Source organism: Salminus brasiliensis, chromosome 18 (genome assembly GCF_030463535.1).
Source record: "Salminus brasiliensis chromosome 18, fSalBra1.hap2, whole genome shotgun sequence".
Taxonomy (NCBI): domain Eukaryota; kingdom Metazoa; phylum Chordata; class Actinopteri; order Characiformes; family Bryconidae; genus Salminus; species Salminus brasiliensis.
Genome location: NC_132895.1, coordinates 2,041,392 through 2,053,891, shown reverse-complemented (window position 1 = coordinate 2,053,891; position 12,500 = coordinate 2,041,392). Strand labels below are relative to the sequence as shown.

Genomic DNA, 12,500 nt, shown 5'->3' with positions numbered 1-12,500 from the left:
TGTCTGTGTTACCTTCTGGCTCTCTATAAAAGTCCTCTCAGAGCTAACTCTCTCTCTTTACCTTCTCCCAGTAAATGGCCACCCAGCCCGACCTGCCGACCTGCAGATTGCCCGCTGAGGTCCCCTCTACCTGCGTCAGACCAGCTGCCACCTACCAGTCCGACCATCAGGCTCCCCACCCACCACCACCCATACCAGACCAGCGGCACACCCTCCTACCACTGCTACCTGTTTAATGACCATGTTAAACCTAAATGGACTCGTAACTATCTGCACTATTAATATCACCACTATTAACTATCTGCTGTATCTGGTTTGAGCATTTTTATTAATAATTTATCAATAGTTCTGATCAGAGGAGGACGGGTCGGGTCCCCCTTGTGAGTCTTGGTTCCTCCCAAGGTTTCTTCCTCCAGCTCTGAGGGAGGTTCTCCTTGCCACGGTCAACGTTGGGGCTCACTGGGGGTCTTTGATCCTTAATGTCTTACGTTATTTTCTTTTTTGTCTTTTATTAATTACTATTTATGTAAAACTGCTTTGTGACGACAACAATTATAAAAAGCTCTACAAATAAATTTGACTTGACTTGACTATATATGACTCTCGTACTGTGACAGTTCAGTAGGTATACCTGAACCAATACAGCCCTGCTCAGCTCTGAGGAGCTCTACATGTGGGTCTGGGTTCTTCCGTGACCGCCGGGATGAGCGGTCGATGAGTCCAACACTCTCTGTCCTCAAACCCAGACTGAAGACCCTCCTCTTCTGAGAGTACTCAGGTTAAGAGAAGAGTATTATGGTCTCCATATTGACTTGTGTTTAGTAGAGTCTAAGATTAGAGGATCTGAATTTTAGTCTATTTAAACTAGGTATGCATCGATCCTGAAGATATCGGTTCCGATATGAACAAAATTAGCTGGATCGGGTATCAGATAATTAGGCCGATCCATGGAACCGATCCTTTTACTGTAATTGGTCGGTGTGAGACTGAACGAAATGTTTTGGTTGCTGCTTGTTTGTTTGACCAGGTTACTGATTGATTACTGTTTGTGTGTTTGATAAAGTGAAGCTACTTATTTTCACTTTGGGCTGATACATTTTACTTATTTTAATATATTTTAAGAAGGTTTTTTTTATTTTTATTTGAATGCTGGGTCCTGCACTGGTCCTGTTGTTTATTTTAGTGATAAATAAATGGTAATTTAGTACATTTATATCTGTGTGTTAATTTGTTGAAAAAGCTGGATTGATGCATCCCTACTAAATATATATATATAAAATTGATATTATTTTATATATAAATTAATAATAATATATTTAAATAATAATTAAATAATAAATGTTATTTAAATAATCATATATTTAAATATATGTTATATATAAAAATTTTATATATATTATATGTAATATTATATATATATAAACTATATTAAAATATCTGATTAATTAAAAAAATTATTAGTAATTATTATATTATGTAATTATTAATTATTTAAAATAATACATATATAATTAGCATATATAATAAGTATATACTTATTATAATTAATAATTTATATATATATATAATTTTAGTCTATTTAAACTAGCTGAGGTTCTTCTTGAGTAAATAGTGAAGCTCTGGAGAAGAGCGTCTGCTAAATGCTGTAAATGTTAATATACTGGATGACAGAATTTTCTGGTGTTTGTGCGGTCAGCATGTTCTGGCTTCAAACAGCAGAAAGAACCTCCAAAGAGAACCCGTGTCGAGTGTCGGTTCTGCCCTGGCTTGTCTGAGGTGCAGTAGGATTCGTCAGTAAGAAGGCTCCATAATCCACAGCTACTGTTCTAACAAGCGCAGGGATTTGTGCCCAGTCGTGTCAGGACCCGGTCCTGCCCTGCTCTGCATTATGAAGGACTTCCTCCAGCAAAACTGATAAAAGAGGAGTCAGCAGCAATCTCAGCTTTCCCTGCACCAAGACCGCACGGGTCAGGTCCCACACCACCGTGACGAGCGCCGAGACACAGCATGCAAATCTCACATGCTCCGACAAGTTACGACACCCGGCCTGGCACTCGCACTGTACACAAGTGTGTGTTCATAGAGCAGAAAACTCCCCTTCTGCTCACTTTCTCCAACAACAGTCTTCAAAACACTCAGCAGTCAGAGTGTCTACCTGTAATTAACTCTATATAACATTAGAATAAACCCACATAAACATAAAGTCAGTGGTCAGTGAGAGTGTCTACCTGTAATTAACTCTATATAACATTAGAATAAACCCAAATAAACATAAAGTCAGTGGTCAGTGAGAGTGTCTACCTGTAATTAACTCTATATAACATTAGAATAAAGCCAAATAAACAAAGTCAGTGGTCAGTAAGAGTGTCTACCTGTAATTTACTCTATATAACATTAGAATAAACCCAAATAAACATAAACTCAGTGGTCAGTGAGAGTGTCTACCTGTAATTAACTCTATATAACATTAGAATAAACCCAAATAAACATAAAGTCAGTGGTCAGTGAGAGTGTCTACCTGTAATTTACTCTATATAACATTAGAATAAACCCAACAGAGCTCAGTCAGAAGAACGCAGCTAGGAGAGCAGTAGTATAAGGTGGTGCTGGCCTCGCAGGCTTAACACTGTGGTGCTCCAGATTTTATAGAGGACCTTGTGGTGTCTGGAGTCTGACCAACCGAGCAGCAACCGTATCAGTTAAGGTTCGTTTACACAGCAAACACAATTTCTATGTTTATTTGACCTGATTAGATTTGTGTGTTCATGCCAACTCAACAGCTTGTGATCGTTTCCGGACAAGCAGAGAGAAGAGATAACGTCCAGACCACAAGATCAGGCTCAGACTGTGGCTCTGATCCGAACATACGACTACTTACATACGACGCTTTTCTACCCAATCTGAAAGCACAATTACCCAATCCCCGTTCATGTGAACTGCCCGTATCACTGGCAATGCCCTCCCCTCAACACTAGGAGGGTGAAGACTAGCACATCACTGGGTATCCAGCGCTCTCAGAGGAATGCTCGGCTCCCCAGCTCCGATACAGCAGCTAACAGACGCCTGTGCTGACCAGCATCACCACTAGGAGTGATGTGGGGAGGAAGTGCCACCCCTGTGCCTGTGCCAGTGCCAGTGCCAGTGCCAGTGCAACCCATCCCTGAGAGAGCAAGGTTAATAGGGTGAGTGCCAGTGGCAGTTTCTGTCACCCCATAGAAAAGCACTGACCAATAGAACAGGGCGCTCCGGCCTTAAGGTCATCGTGCACCAATGCGGAGTGTGGGCATTGAGCTATGGTGCTCTCTGTAGTGATGATGAAGTCCCATCAAGTACCAAAAATTGTTAAAACTAATCATCCAACATCAGTACTTAACCTCCCTGATTGCTTTACTGTGGCTGAATACAATCAAATCCTCCTCACAGCAATGTTCCAACATCAAGTGGAACGCCTTCCCAGAAGAGTAGAGGCTGTTATTGCGTAGCTCTGTGGATTGGCATTGTTTTACCTGCAGTTCCTGAACAGTAAGGGGTGGAGATGGATTTCATCAGCATGCAGCTACACGTCCCAGTGTGTCCTGTAGGAACACTACACGGACAAAAGTATTGGGACACCTGCTCACTCATTGCTTCTTCTGAAATTAAAGGTATTAAAAAGAGCTGATCCTGCTTCTGTTGGAGTAACTGTCTACTGTTCAGAGAAGAAGGCTTTCTAATAGATTATGGAGCAGGAGCATTGCTGTGAGGATTTGATTGCTGTGAGGATTTCATTCAGTGACAAGAGCGTTAGTGAGCTGAGCTCAGGATGATAGATGATGATGATCACCACCCCACCTCTTCCCATCCTAAAGTACTGGATGGAGCTCCGCCATCATTCCAGAGAGCACAGTTCTGCTTCCACTGCTCCACAGCTCCTCAATGCTGGGGGGCTTTATACCCCTCTACTAGCCCACGCCTGGCATTAGGCAGCTTCAGAGAGTCCTAGTCTATTGGCAGTACTTCTATCTCTCTACAGGGGCTAGACAAGCTGTGTGTGTGTGTGTGTGTGTGTGTGCATTTGCACATCTTTGTCAGCAATGGGTGCAGCTTAAAGTAGCTGAATGCATTCATTAGAAGGGGTGTCCACAAACATTTGGACACGTAGTGTACCTTACACCCCACCCTAGAGGCTTGAAATGGGTAGTTTAGCATGACTGGGTGTCAGCAGGACCCCTATATAGGGGTGTTCAGTGAAGCTTGTGTTTACCTGCAGGCAGGCCCTTTCCCCGCAGCCTGTCCCGAATCTCTTTACTCCTCTCAGGAAGAGACTCCCTCTCCGTCTGAGACAGCAAACCATCCAACTACAGAGAGGGGGGGGGGGGGTGAAAGTGAGGGAAGAAGGGAACAAAAACAGATAATGAGATAAACAGTGACCGTGAAAACGAAAACAAAAGGAGGATGTTGGTCAGCAGAGCACAAGAAGAGTCAGCATGAGGGGAATTCAGGGCTAAAAACGGAAAAACCAAGAAATAAAGAAAGATAACGGCTAAAGGCAAAGAAACCAAAGCTAAAGGACGTAAATCAGCGTTCATTTCTCTCCACAGATCCACACCACTGAAAGGTTCTACACCGTACTGAAGGGTTCTGACTGTAACAGTGGAACACCATTCTGCAGGAAAGATGCTTCACATAGTACTAATTAGAGTTTCTGTACTACTATGTACTGTTCTTGTACTATATAAGCTAAGGTACTATGTAGAGCGCCGTCCCAGTGCTATGTAGAGAGCCGTCCCAGTGCTATGTAGAGAGCCGTTCCAGTGCTATGTAGAGAGCCGTTCCCGTGCTATGTAGAGAGCCGTTCCCGTGCTATGTAGAGCGCCGTTCCCGTGCTATGTAGAGCGCCGTTCCAGCGCTATGTAGAGAGCCGTTCCAGCGCTATGTAGAGCGCCGTTCCAGCGCTATGTAGAGAACCGTTCCAGCGCTATGTAGAGAGCCGTTCCAGTGCTATGTAGAGAGCCGTTCCAGTGCTATGTAGAGCGCCGTTCCCGTGCTATGTAGAGCGCCGTTCCCGTGCTATGTAGAGCGCCGTTCCCGTGCTATGTAGAGAACCGTTCCAGTGCTATGTAGAGAGCCGTTCCAGTGCTATGTAGAGCGCCGTTCCAGTGCTATGTAGAGCGCCGTTCCAGTGCTATGTAGAGAGCCGTTCCAGTGCTATGTAGAGAACCGTTCCAGTGCTATGTAGAGAGCCGTTCCAGTGCTATGTAGAGAGCCGTTCCAGTGCTATGTAGAGCGCCGTTCCAGTGCTATGTAGAGCGCCGTTCCAGTGCTATGTAGAGCGCCGTTCCAGTGCTATGTAGAGCGCCGTTCCAGTGCTATGTAGAGCGCCGTTCCAGTGCTATGTAGAGCACCGTTTCCGTACTATGTAGAGCACTGTTTCCGTACTATGTAGAGCGCCGTTTCCGTACTATGTAGAGCACTGTTTCCGTGCTATGTAGAGCACTGTTTCCGTGCTATGTAGAGCACTGTTTCCGTACTATGTAGAGAACTGTTTCAGTACTATGTAGAGAAGTTTCCGTACTATGTAGAGCACTGTTTCAGTACTATGTAGAGAAGTTTCCGTACTATGTAGAGCACTGTTTCAGTACTATGTAGAGAAGTTTCCGTACTATGTAGAGCACTGTTTCAGTACTATGTAGAGAAGTTTCCGTACTATGTAGAGCACTGTTTCAGTACTATGTAGAGAAGTTTCCGTACTATGTAGAGCACTGTTTCCGTACTATGTAGAGCACTGTTTCAGTACTATGTAGAGCACTGTTTCAGTACTATGTAGAGAAGTTTCCGTGCTATGTAGAGCACTGTTTCAGTACTATGTAGAGAAGTTTCCGTACTATGTAGAGAACTGTTTCCGTACTATGTAGAGATTGCAAGCCACATTACTATGTACTACATAAAATACTGTTTCAGTACTATGTAGAGTACTGTTGTTGTACTATATAATCCATGGTACTATGTAGAGTGCTGTTACTGTACTACGTAGAATAATGTTTCAGTACTATGTCGAGTACTAAATAAGACACGGTACTATGTGGAGTGCTGTTACTGTAGTATGTAGAGTACTGTTCTTGTACGAAATAAGCCACAGAACTCTGTAGGACTGGGTAATTGAGATAATTGAACCTCTAACCAATGTAATCTTGCCCATATTGATTAGATCTGTTAGTAATTTTCCCCAGTGTGTGTGTGTGTGTGTGTGTGTGTGTGTGTGTGTGTGTGTGTGTGTGTGTGTGTGTTTAAAGTCACATGACTCTGCCCCATCAAAAACAATGTGTTCTATACAGTACTGAAACCATGTGTTCCATCTGGTACTAAAACATGCCTGATCTAGACCTAAATGTGTGTTAATGTTATCTAGTACTTCAAACGGTTCTTTAAATAAGAGTGTTCAAGGGGGAAAAAAAAACATACTCCTTTAAGAGGGTTCTTCAAGAGAACCCCTTTTCATGACTATTTAGAACCCTTTTTGCAACGAGCATTCACACAGAACCACTGGCTTCATTACAGAACCACTGAAGAACCTCCTGTGGTAAAGAACATGGGGTTAAGCTGACTCTGGATCACTGATCCCAGTCCAGCGAGACACAGAGAGATAAGGGGGGTGCATTAGTTCCTGGCTTTATATAAGAGGTAAAAGCATGACTTCATTTTTCAGAGAAACCGAAAAGCCAACAAAGGGATCTCAGAGGTTTGCTGTGGGAGGCTGATCCTCTGCCCTCAGGTCGGTGAACAGCCCTGAACAGACGCTTTCTCTTCTCTGGAAGTCGTACAGCTGCTAAATCTAATAACTGATCCTTATCCAGGTCTCCCAACTTCCAAGAAGAGGGAAATGAGTTTTCACAGCCGGGCGACTCCTCCCAGCATCCAACCCGGGCCTTTACTGCGGGAACCTTTAACCATCCTCTTTAAACAGGGTTCCTCAACAGAACCTTTAGCATTTATAACCCACCTAATGAGCTCAAACCTGTTCAGCCACCCTTTTCAGTACTGCACAGAACCCTTTTTGCGTCAAGTTCTGCAAATAAGCATTCGCTGCAGTAGATTCCTGCAGGATGAGGACTGTAGGGCGCGCCGGAACCTCCGAATAATGGAGAGAGGGGGAACGGAGACCAGACGAGCGAATAACAGGGGAAACAAATAACGAGCAGCTGTAAGTGATGGGAACGCTCCTGCCCTCCGTTCTATGGTGTGTGTGTGTGTGTGTGTGTATATATATATATATATATATATATATATATATATATATATATATATATATATATATATATATATATATATATATATATATAGGACGTACCTGAGAGAGGCTCCCGAGCACCAGGCGCACCAGCTTGCGGACGTAGGAGAAGGCGGGGTCGCAGGTGGAGTTTCGGATGTGCGTGCTGCAGGCGTTCAGGATGGAGCGCACGGAGAGCCGAGAGAGCGTCGAGTCCTCACACATTTTCAGCAGAATGCCGTTCAGGTGCTCGCCCAGCTTCATAGGCTGATGTAGGGACAGACAGACAGACAGACAGGCAGAGAGGCAGAGAGGCAGGCAGGCAGAGAGGCAGAGAGGCAGGCAGGCAGGCAGGAAGATAGGCAGGAAGACAGACAGACAGAGAGGCAGGCAGGCAAGAAGACAGGCAGATGGGCAGACAGACGGGCATGCAGACAGACAGAGAGACAGACAGGCAGGAAGACAGGCAGACGGGCAGGCAGATGTGCAGACAGACGGGCAGACAGACAGACAGAGAGGCAGACAGACAGGAAGACATGCGGACAGAGAGGGGGGCAGACGGGCGGGCAGACGGGCAGGCAGAAAAACAAACAAGCAGGCAGACAGACAGATGGGCAGGCAGACAGACAGACAGACAGGCAGGCAGGAAGACAGGAAGGCGGGCAGGAAGGCGGGCAGACGGGCAGAAAGACAGGCAGACAGACAGGCAGACAGACAGAGAGGCAGACAGACAGACAGACAGACGGGCAGGAAGGCGGGCAGATGGGCAGACAGACAGAGAGGCAGACAGACGCATTTAGTTTAATTTCCAGAGGATGTTGTACAGTCCCTGTTGCTCAACACCACCAGACTACTCATGCGGGTCAGAGTTACTGTGCCATCAGTCTCCTACTAAACACACAACACCCCGCTCTCAGTCCGGCTCCTAAATCTCAAATCCCAAACTCCAGATTCAAGCCCCTCTTTAAGATCAAACTATAATTAAAAACTGATTTAACGACGCCGACTGCCGCTCTGTACACAATAACACAATACATGCCCAAAAGTTTGTGGACACCTCTTCTAATGAATGCATTCAGCTTTATCACTTCAGGCTGCACCCATTGCTGACACAGATGTGCAAATGCACACAAACACACAGCTTGTCTAGCCCCTGTAGAGACGTAGAAGTCCTGCCAATAGAATAGGACTCCCTGGAGCAGATCAACATGATGACCCTATCGGCACCATGCTGCCTAATAATGCCAGGTGTGGGCTAGGTGTAGGCATTGAGCTGTGGAGCAGTGGAAGAACTGTGTTCTCTGGAATGATGGATGGTGCTCCATCCAAGTTGAGAAGCTGGGGAGTCGGGGATGAGGTGGCCTCTTGTTGCTGAATGCAATCAAATCCTCACAGCTATGTTCCTCTAAAATCTGATTTTTTTTTCTTCTCTGGACAGTAGAGTAGACGGTTACTCAAACAAAAGCAGGATGAACTGGAAAAAACAATGCATGCGCAGGTGTCCGAAAACTTTTGTCCATATAGTTTGTGTTTGAGTATATATTTATATATATAATTTTATTTATTTATTTGTTTATTTATTTTAACACACACACACACACACACACACACACACACACACACAAAAACACACACACACACACACACTCTCTCTCTCTCTAACACCCTTGTGTGAACAGCATTTCAGTCCACTCTTACCTGGCTTTGAGGGATCTTGTAGTCGGCCCCCCAAAACAGAGTCATTCCGAGGGAGTAAACGTGCATCTGCAGAGAAAACCACAGCGTAATAAACACTGATCAGTCTATATGGATACAGGTGAGTTTTTATAAAACTTTATTTACACTACAAAAAAAGATAGCAACTATTTCTTTATTTATTATTATTATTATTATTATTATTATTAAATAGACTCTTTGTAGAATGTTGAAACTCCCCCTAGCACTAGTAAACACTAGGAGGGACAGCCACCGCCACCGCCTCTTTTAGAATATCGCTGGGTCCCCAGATCCCCCACACCGGTGCCGGCCAGCAACACTTAAGAGCGATGAGGGGAGAGAGAGCGCCATCTACCCACCTGGAGAGAGCACGACCGATTGTGCCCTCTCAGACTCCGTCTGCTGATGGCAAAGCAGCACAGCTCCCATGGGGCATAGCGGCAGCACGTTAAACCGATAAGCCACTTTTATCCCCCCCCTTTGGACAAAACTCCCATATCAGTCAAACCCAAATCGCCTGAGGGAGAACTCCGAACTCAGCAGCCCCCTCCACTAGGCCCTCTAACCCCAGCCAGGAATCTGTGGAAGAGCGCCAGCGGCCCGGCCCACGATTCCCTCTGTGTTTACTAACACACCTACTGTGGGACTCGTGAGGCTGTTATTATCCTTAAGGCCGTCTTACTGAAACACTACAACCCGCCTGAGCGCAGCAGTGACTCCTGATTGGGGCTTTAAGTGAGGCCAGGCGGGAAACCTGTGGTTATCCCAGCTCACACAGTCATTTGTGAATGAGACCCTGGAGTTACGAGGAAAATGACGCATCAGTAGAAAGTGGAGATGGAGATCAGAGCTGGAGATTAAAGGATCAGGCATTTACACACAGTGAGTGTAGCACTCAGAACACACTGATCTCTACGCTGTATGTCCAAATATTTATGGACACCCATTCTAATGAATGCAAATGCACACACACACACACACAGCTTGTCTAGTCCCTGTAGAGAAGACGTACTGCCAATAGAATAGGACCCTCTGGAGCAGATCAACATGATGACCCTATTGGCTCCATGCTGCCTAATAATGCCAGGTGTGGGCTAGTAGAGGGGTATAAAGCCCCCCAGCATTGAGGAGCTGTGGAGCAGTGGAGGAACTGTGTTCTCTTGAATGATGGTGGAGGAGCTCCATCCAGTACTTTTGGGAGGAGTTGGGGATGATGAGGTGGGGTGGAGATTATTTAAACTAATTTAATTGATTAGTCCCGGAGCCAGAAGGCAACAGCGCCTCACATCTGCAGCTCCACCAGTGGAGAGCAGAGTTCTGTTAGTGGGAGGAGAACCACCGACTCCACTATTCACTCACACACAGATCCCGTCAAAACAAAGGTCATTAATACAGATTAATGAGTCGTTCCAAAATAAAAGTCCCTAAACAACCAGACTGAGTCAAAATAAGTCACTAATACAAACAAATGAATGAAGGTCAAAATTAAAAGTCCCTAATCAACCAGACCACTTCACTAATAAAATAAAAACAAACAAACAGACCACGTATAAAAATCACTAATACAAACACACACAGACCATAATAACAATAATAAGTCACAAATAAAAACAGAACATGTCAAAAAAAAGACAATAAAAAAGAATTAAAATAAATAAATAAATAAATAAAAACACAGATCCCATCAAAATAAAGGTCATTAATACAAATGAACGAGTTGTTCCAAAATACAAGTCCCTAAACAACCAGACTGAGTCAAAATAAGTCACTAATACAAACACACACAGACCATAATAATCATAAAAAGTCACAAACAAAAACAGAATGTCAAAAAAAAAGAATAAAAAAAAGAATAAAATAAAATAAATAAATAATACCGACCATGTCAAAACAAAGGTCACAAATACAAACGAACTGAGGGCTTCAAAATAAGTCACTAATACAAATGTAGCAAACAAACAAACAAAAAAAAAAAACTTACTGTCTCACATGTTTCCCCTTTTTCTATTTTTGCTGACTTTATGGAAAATTATACTGCTATTATTTATTATTTATTGCTGCTACTTTGAACAACACTTGGATATTTTATAGATTTTTTTATATCAGCAGGAAAGTTCATTAAAACAGTGAATTTCCAAAACAGTTATTGATCTTTATTATCTTTATTGTTAGAGAGCAAATATATAAAAACTTCAAGCTAAATTTAAAAGCTGAGATAAGAGGTATTTGGTAACAGAACAATTTCTAATCCTAATAATCAGTTATTGGCTTCAGGTAATTGGTTGATTATTAATTTGCTGCAGCCCTAATTTGATTAGATTAGATTCATGTGCCAGCTGTTGGACTATTGGGTTAACAGCACTGACGTTATTCTGTCGGACGATCCCACACACAGTGTAGCGTTACAGGCAGAGAATCAGCCTCTGTTCTTTTACAGCTCAGTCAGACCTTCTGCATTCTTTAACAACCCAAAGTTACTCTTTCCTCCAGTTAGCTCTCTCTCTCTCGCTCTCTCTCTCCCTCTGTCTCTCTCTCTCTCTCGCTCTCTCTCTCCCTCTGTCTCTCTCGCTCTCTCTTTCTGTCTCTCGCTCTCTCTCTCTCTTTCTCTCTCTCTCTGTGTGTGTCTCTCTCTCTCTCTCTCTCTCGCTCTCTCTCTCTCTCTCTCTCTCTCCCTCTGTGTGTGTCTCTCTCTCTCTCTCTCTCTCTCTCTCTCTCCCTCTCCCTCTCCCTCTCCCTCTCCCTCCCTCTCTCTCTCTCTCTCTCTCTCTCTCTCTCTCGCTCTCTCGCTCTCTCTCTCTCTCTCTCTCTGTGTCTCTCTCTCTCTCCCTCTCCCTCTCTCTCGCTCTCTCGCTCTCTCGCTCTTTCTGTGTCTCCCTCTCGCTCTTTCTGTCTCTCGCTCTCTCTCTCGCTCTTTCCCTCTCTCTCTCTCTGTGTCTCGCTCCCTCTCTCTCTCTCTCTGTGTCTCGCTCCCTCTCTCTCTCTCTGTGTCTCGCTCCCTCTCTCTCTCTCTGTGTCTCGCTCCCTCTCTCTCTCTCTGTGTCTCGCTCCCTCTCTCTCTCTCTGTGTCTCTCTCTTTGTCTCTCTCTCTCGCTCTCTCTGTGTGTAAGAGCAGGAAAATGGAAAACTGTTGAATGTACCTGAACTAAAGACTGACTAAGATTGAGCTTGGCCCACTCAAACACTCAGACACACACATGCCTGTGAGGTGTGTGTATGATCCTGAGGAGGACGGCCGTGACGTTGTTGGAGGGGTTAGCTGTTTTTAGCCACATTTAATACAGAACAGAGGGTGAGAGTGCTGCTGTATCAGTCAGCCTATCCCTCGGTGTGTGTGTGTGTGTGTGTGTGTGTTCATACCCACATATGCATGCAGGTATCTCAGTCAAACACACTTGACTTTATATACTTTTAGAAATGAGAGGGAAAAAAATGCATTCAGCTATTTTAAGTTGCACCCATTGTAGGACTCTCTGGAGCAGATCAACATCATGACCCTAGTGGCACCATGCTGCCTAATAATGCCAGGCGTGGGCTAGTA

General features: G+C 44.4%; 1 protein-coding gene across 2 annotated transcripts in view; it reads right to left on the bottom strand.

The window, feature by feature from the left end:
• The window catches only part of ptpn13 (protein tyrosine phosphatase non-receptor type 13), a 115,077-nt gene that overhangs the window by 71,079 nt on the left and 31,498 nt on the right, over positions 1–12,500 (bottom strand). For both annotated transcript variants that reach the window (XM_072661298.1, XM_072661299.1), the window contains exons 4-6: positions 8,945–9,010; positions 7,328–7,513; positions 4,244–4,337 (exon numbers count right to left, since the gene is read on the bottom strand). In XM_072661298.1, the coding sequence (XP_072517399.1) occupies positions 4,244–4,337; positions 7,328–7,513; positions 8,945–9,010 (346 nt within the window). The remainder of the gene's footprint in view (positions 1–4,243; positions 4,338–7,327; positions 7,514–8,944; positions 9,011–12,500) is intronic.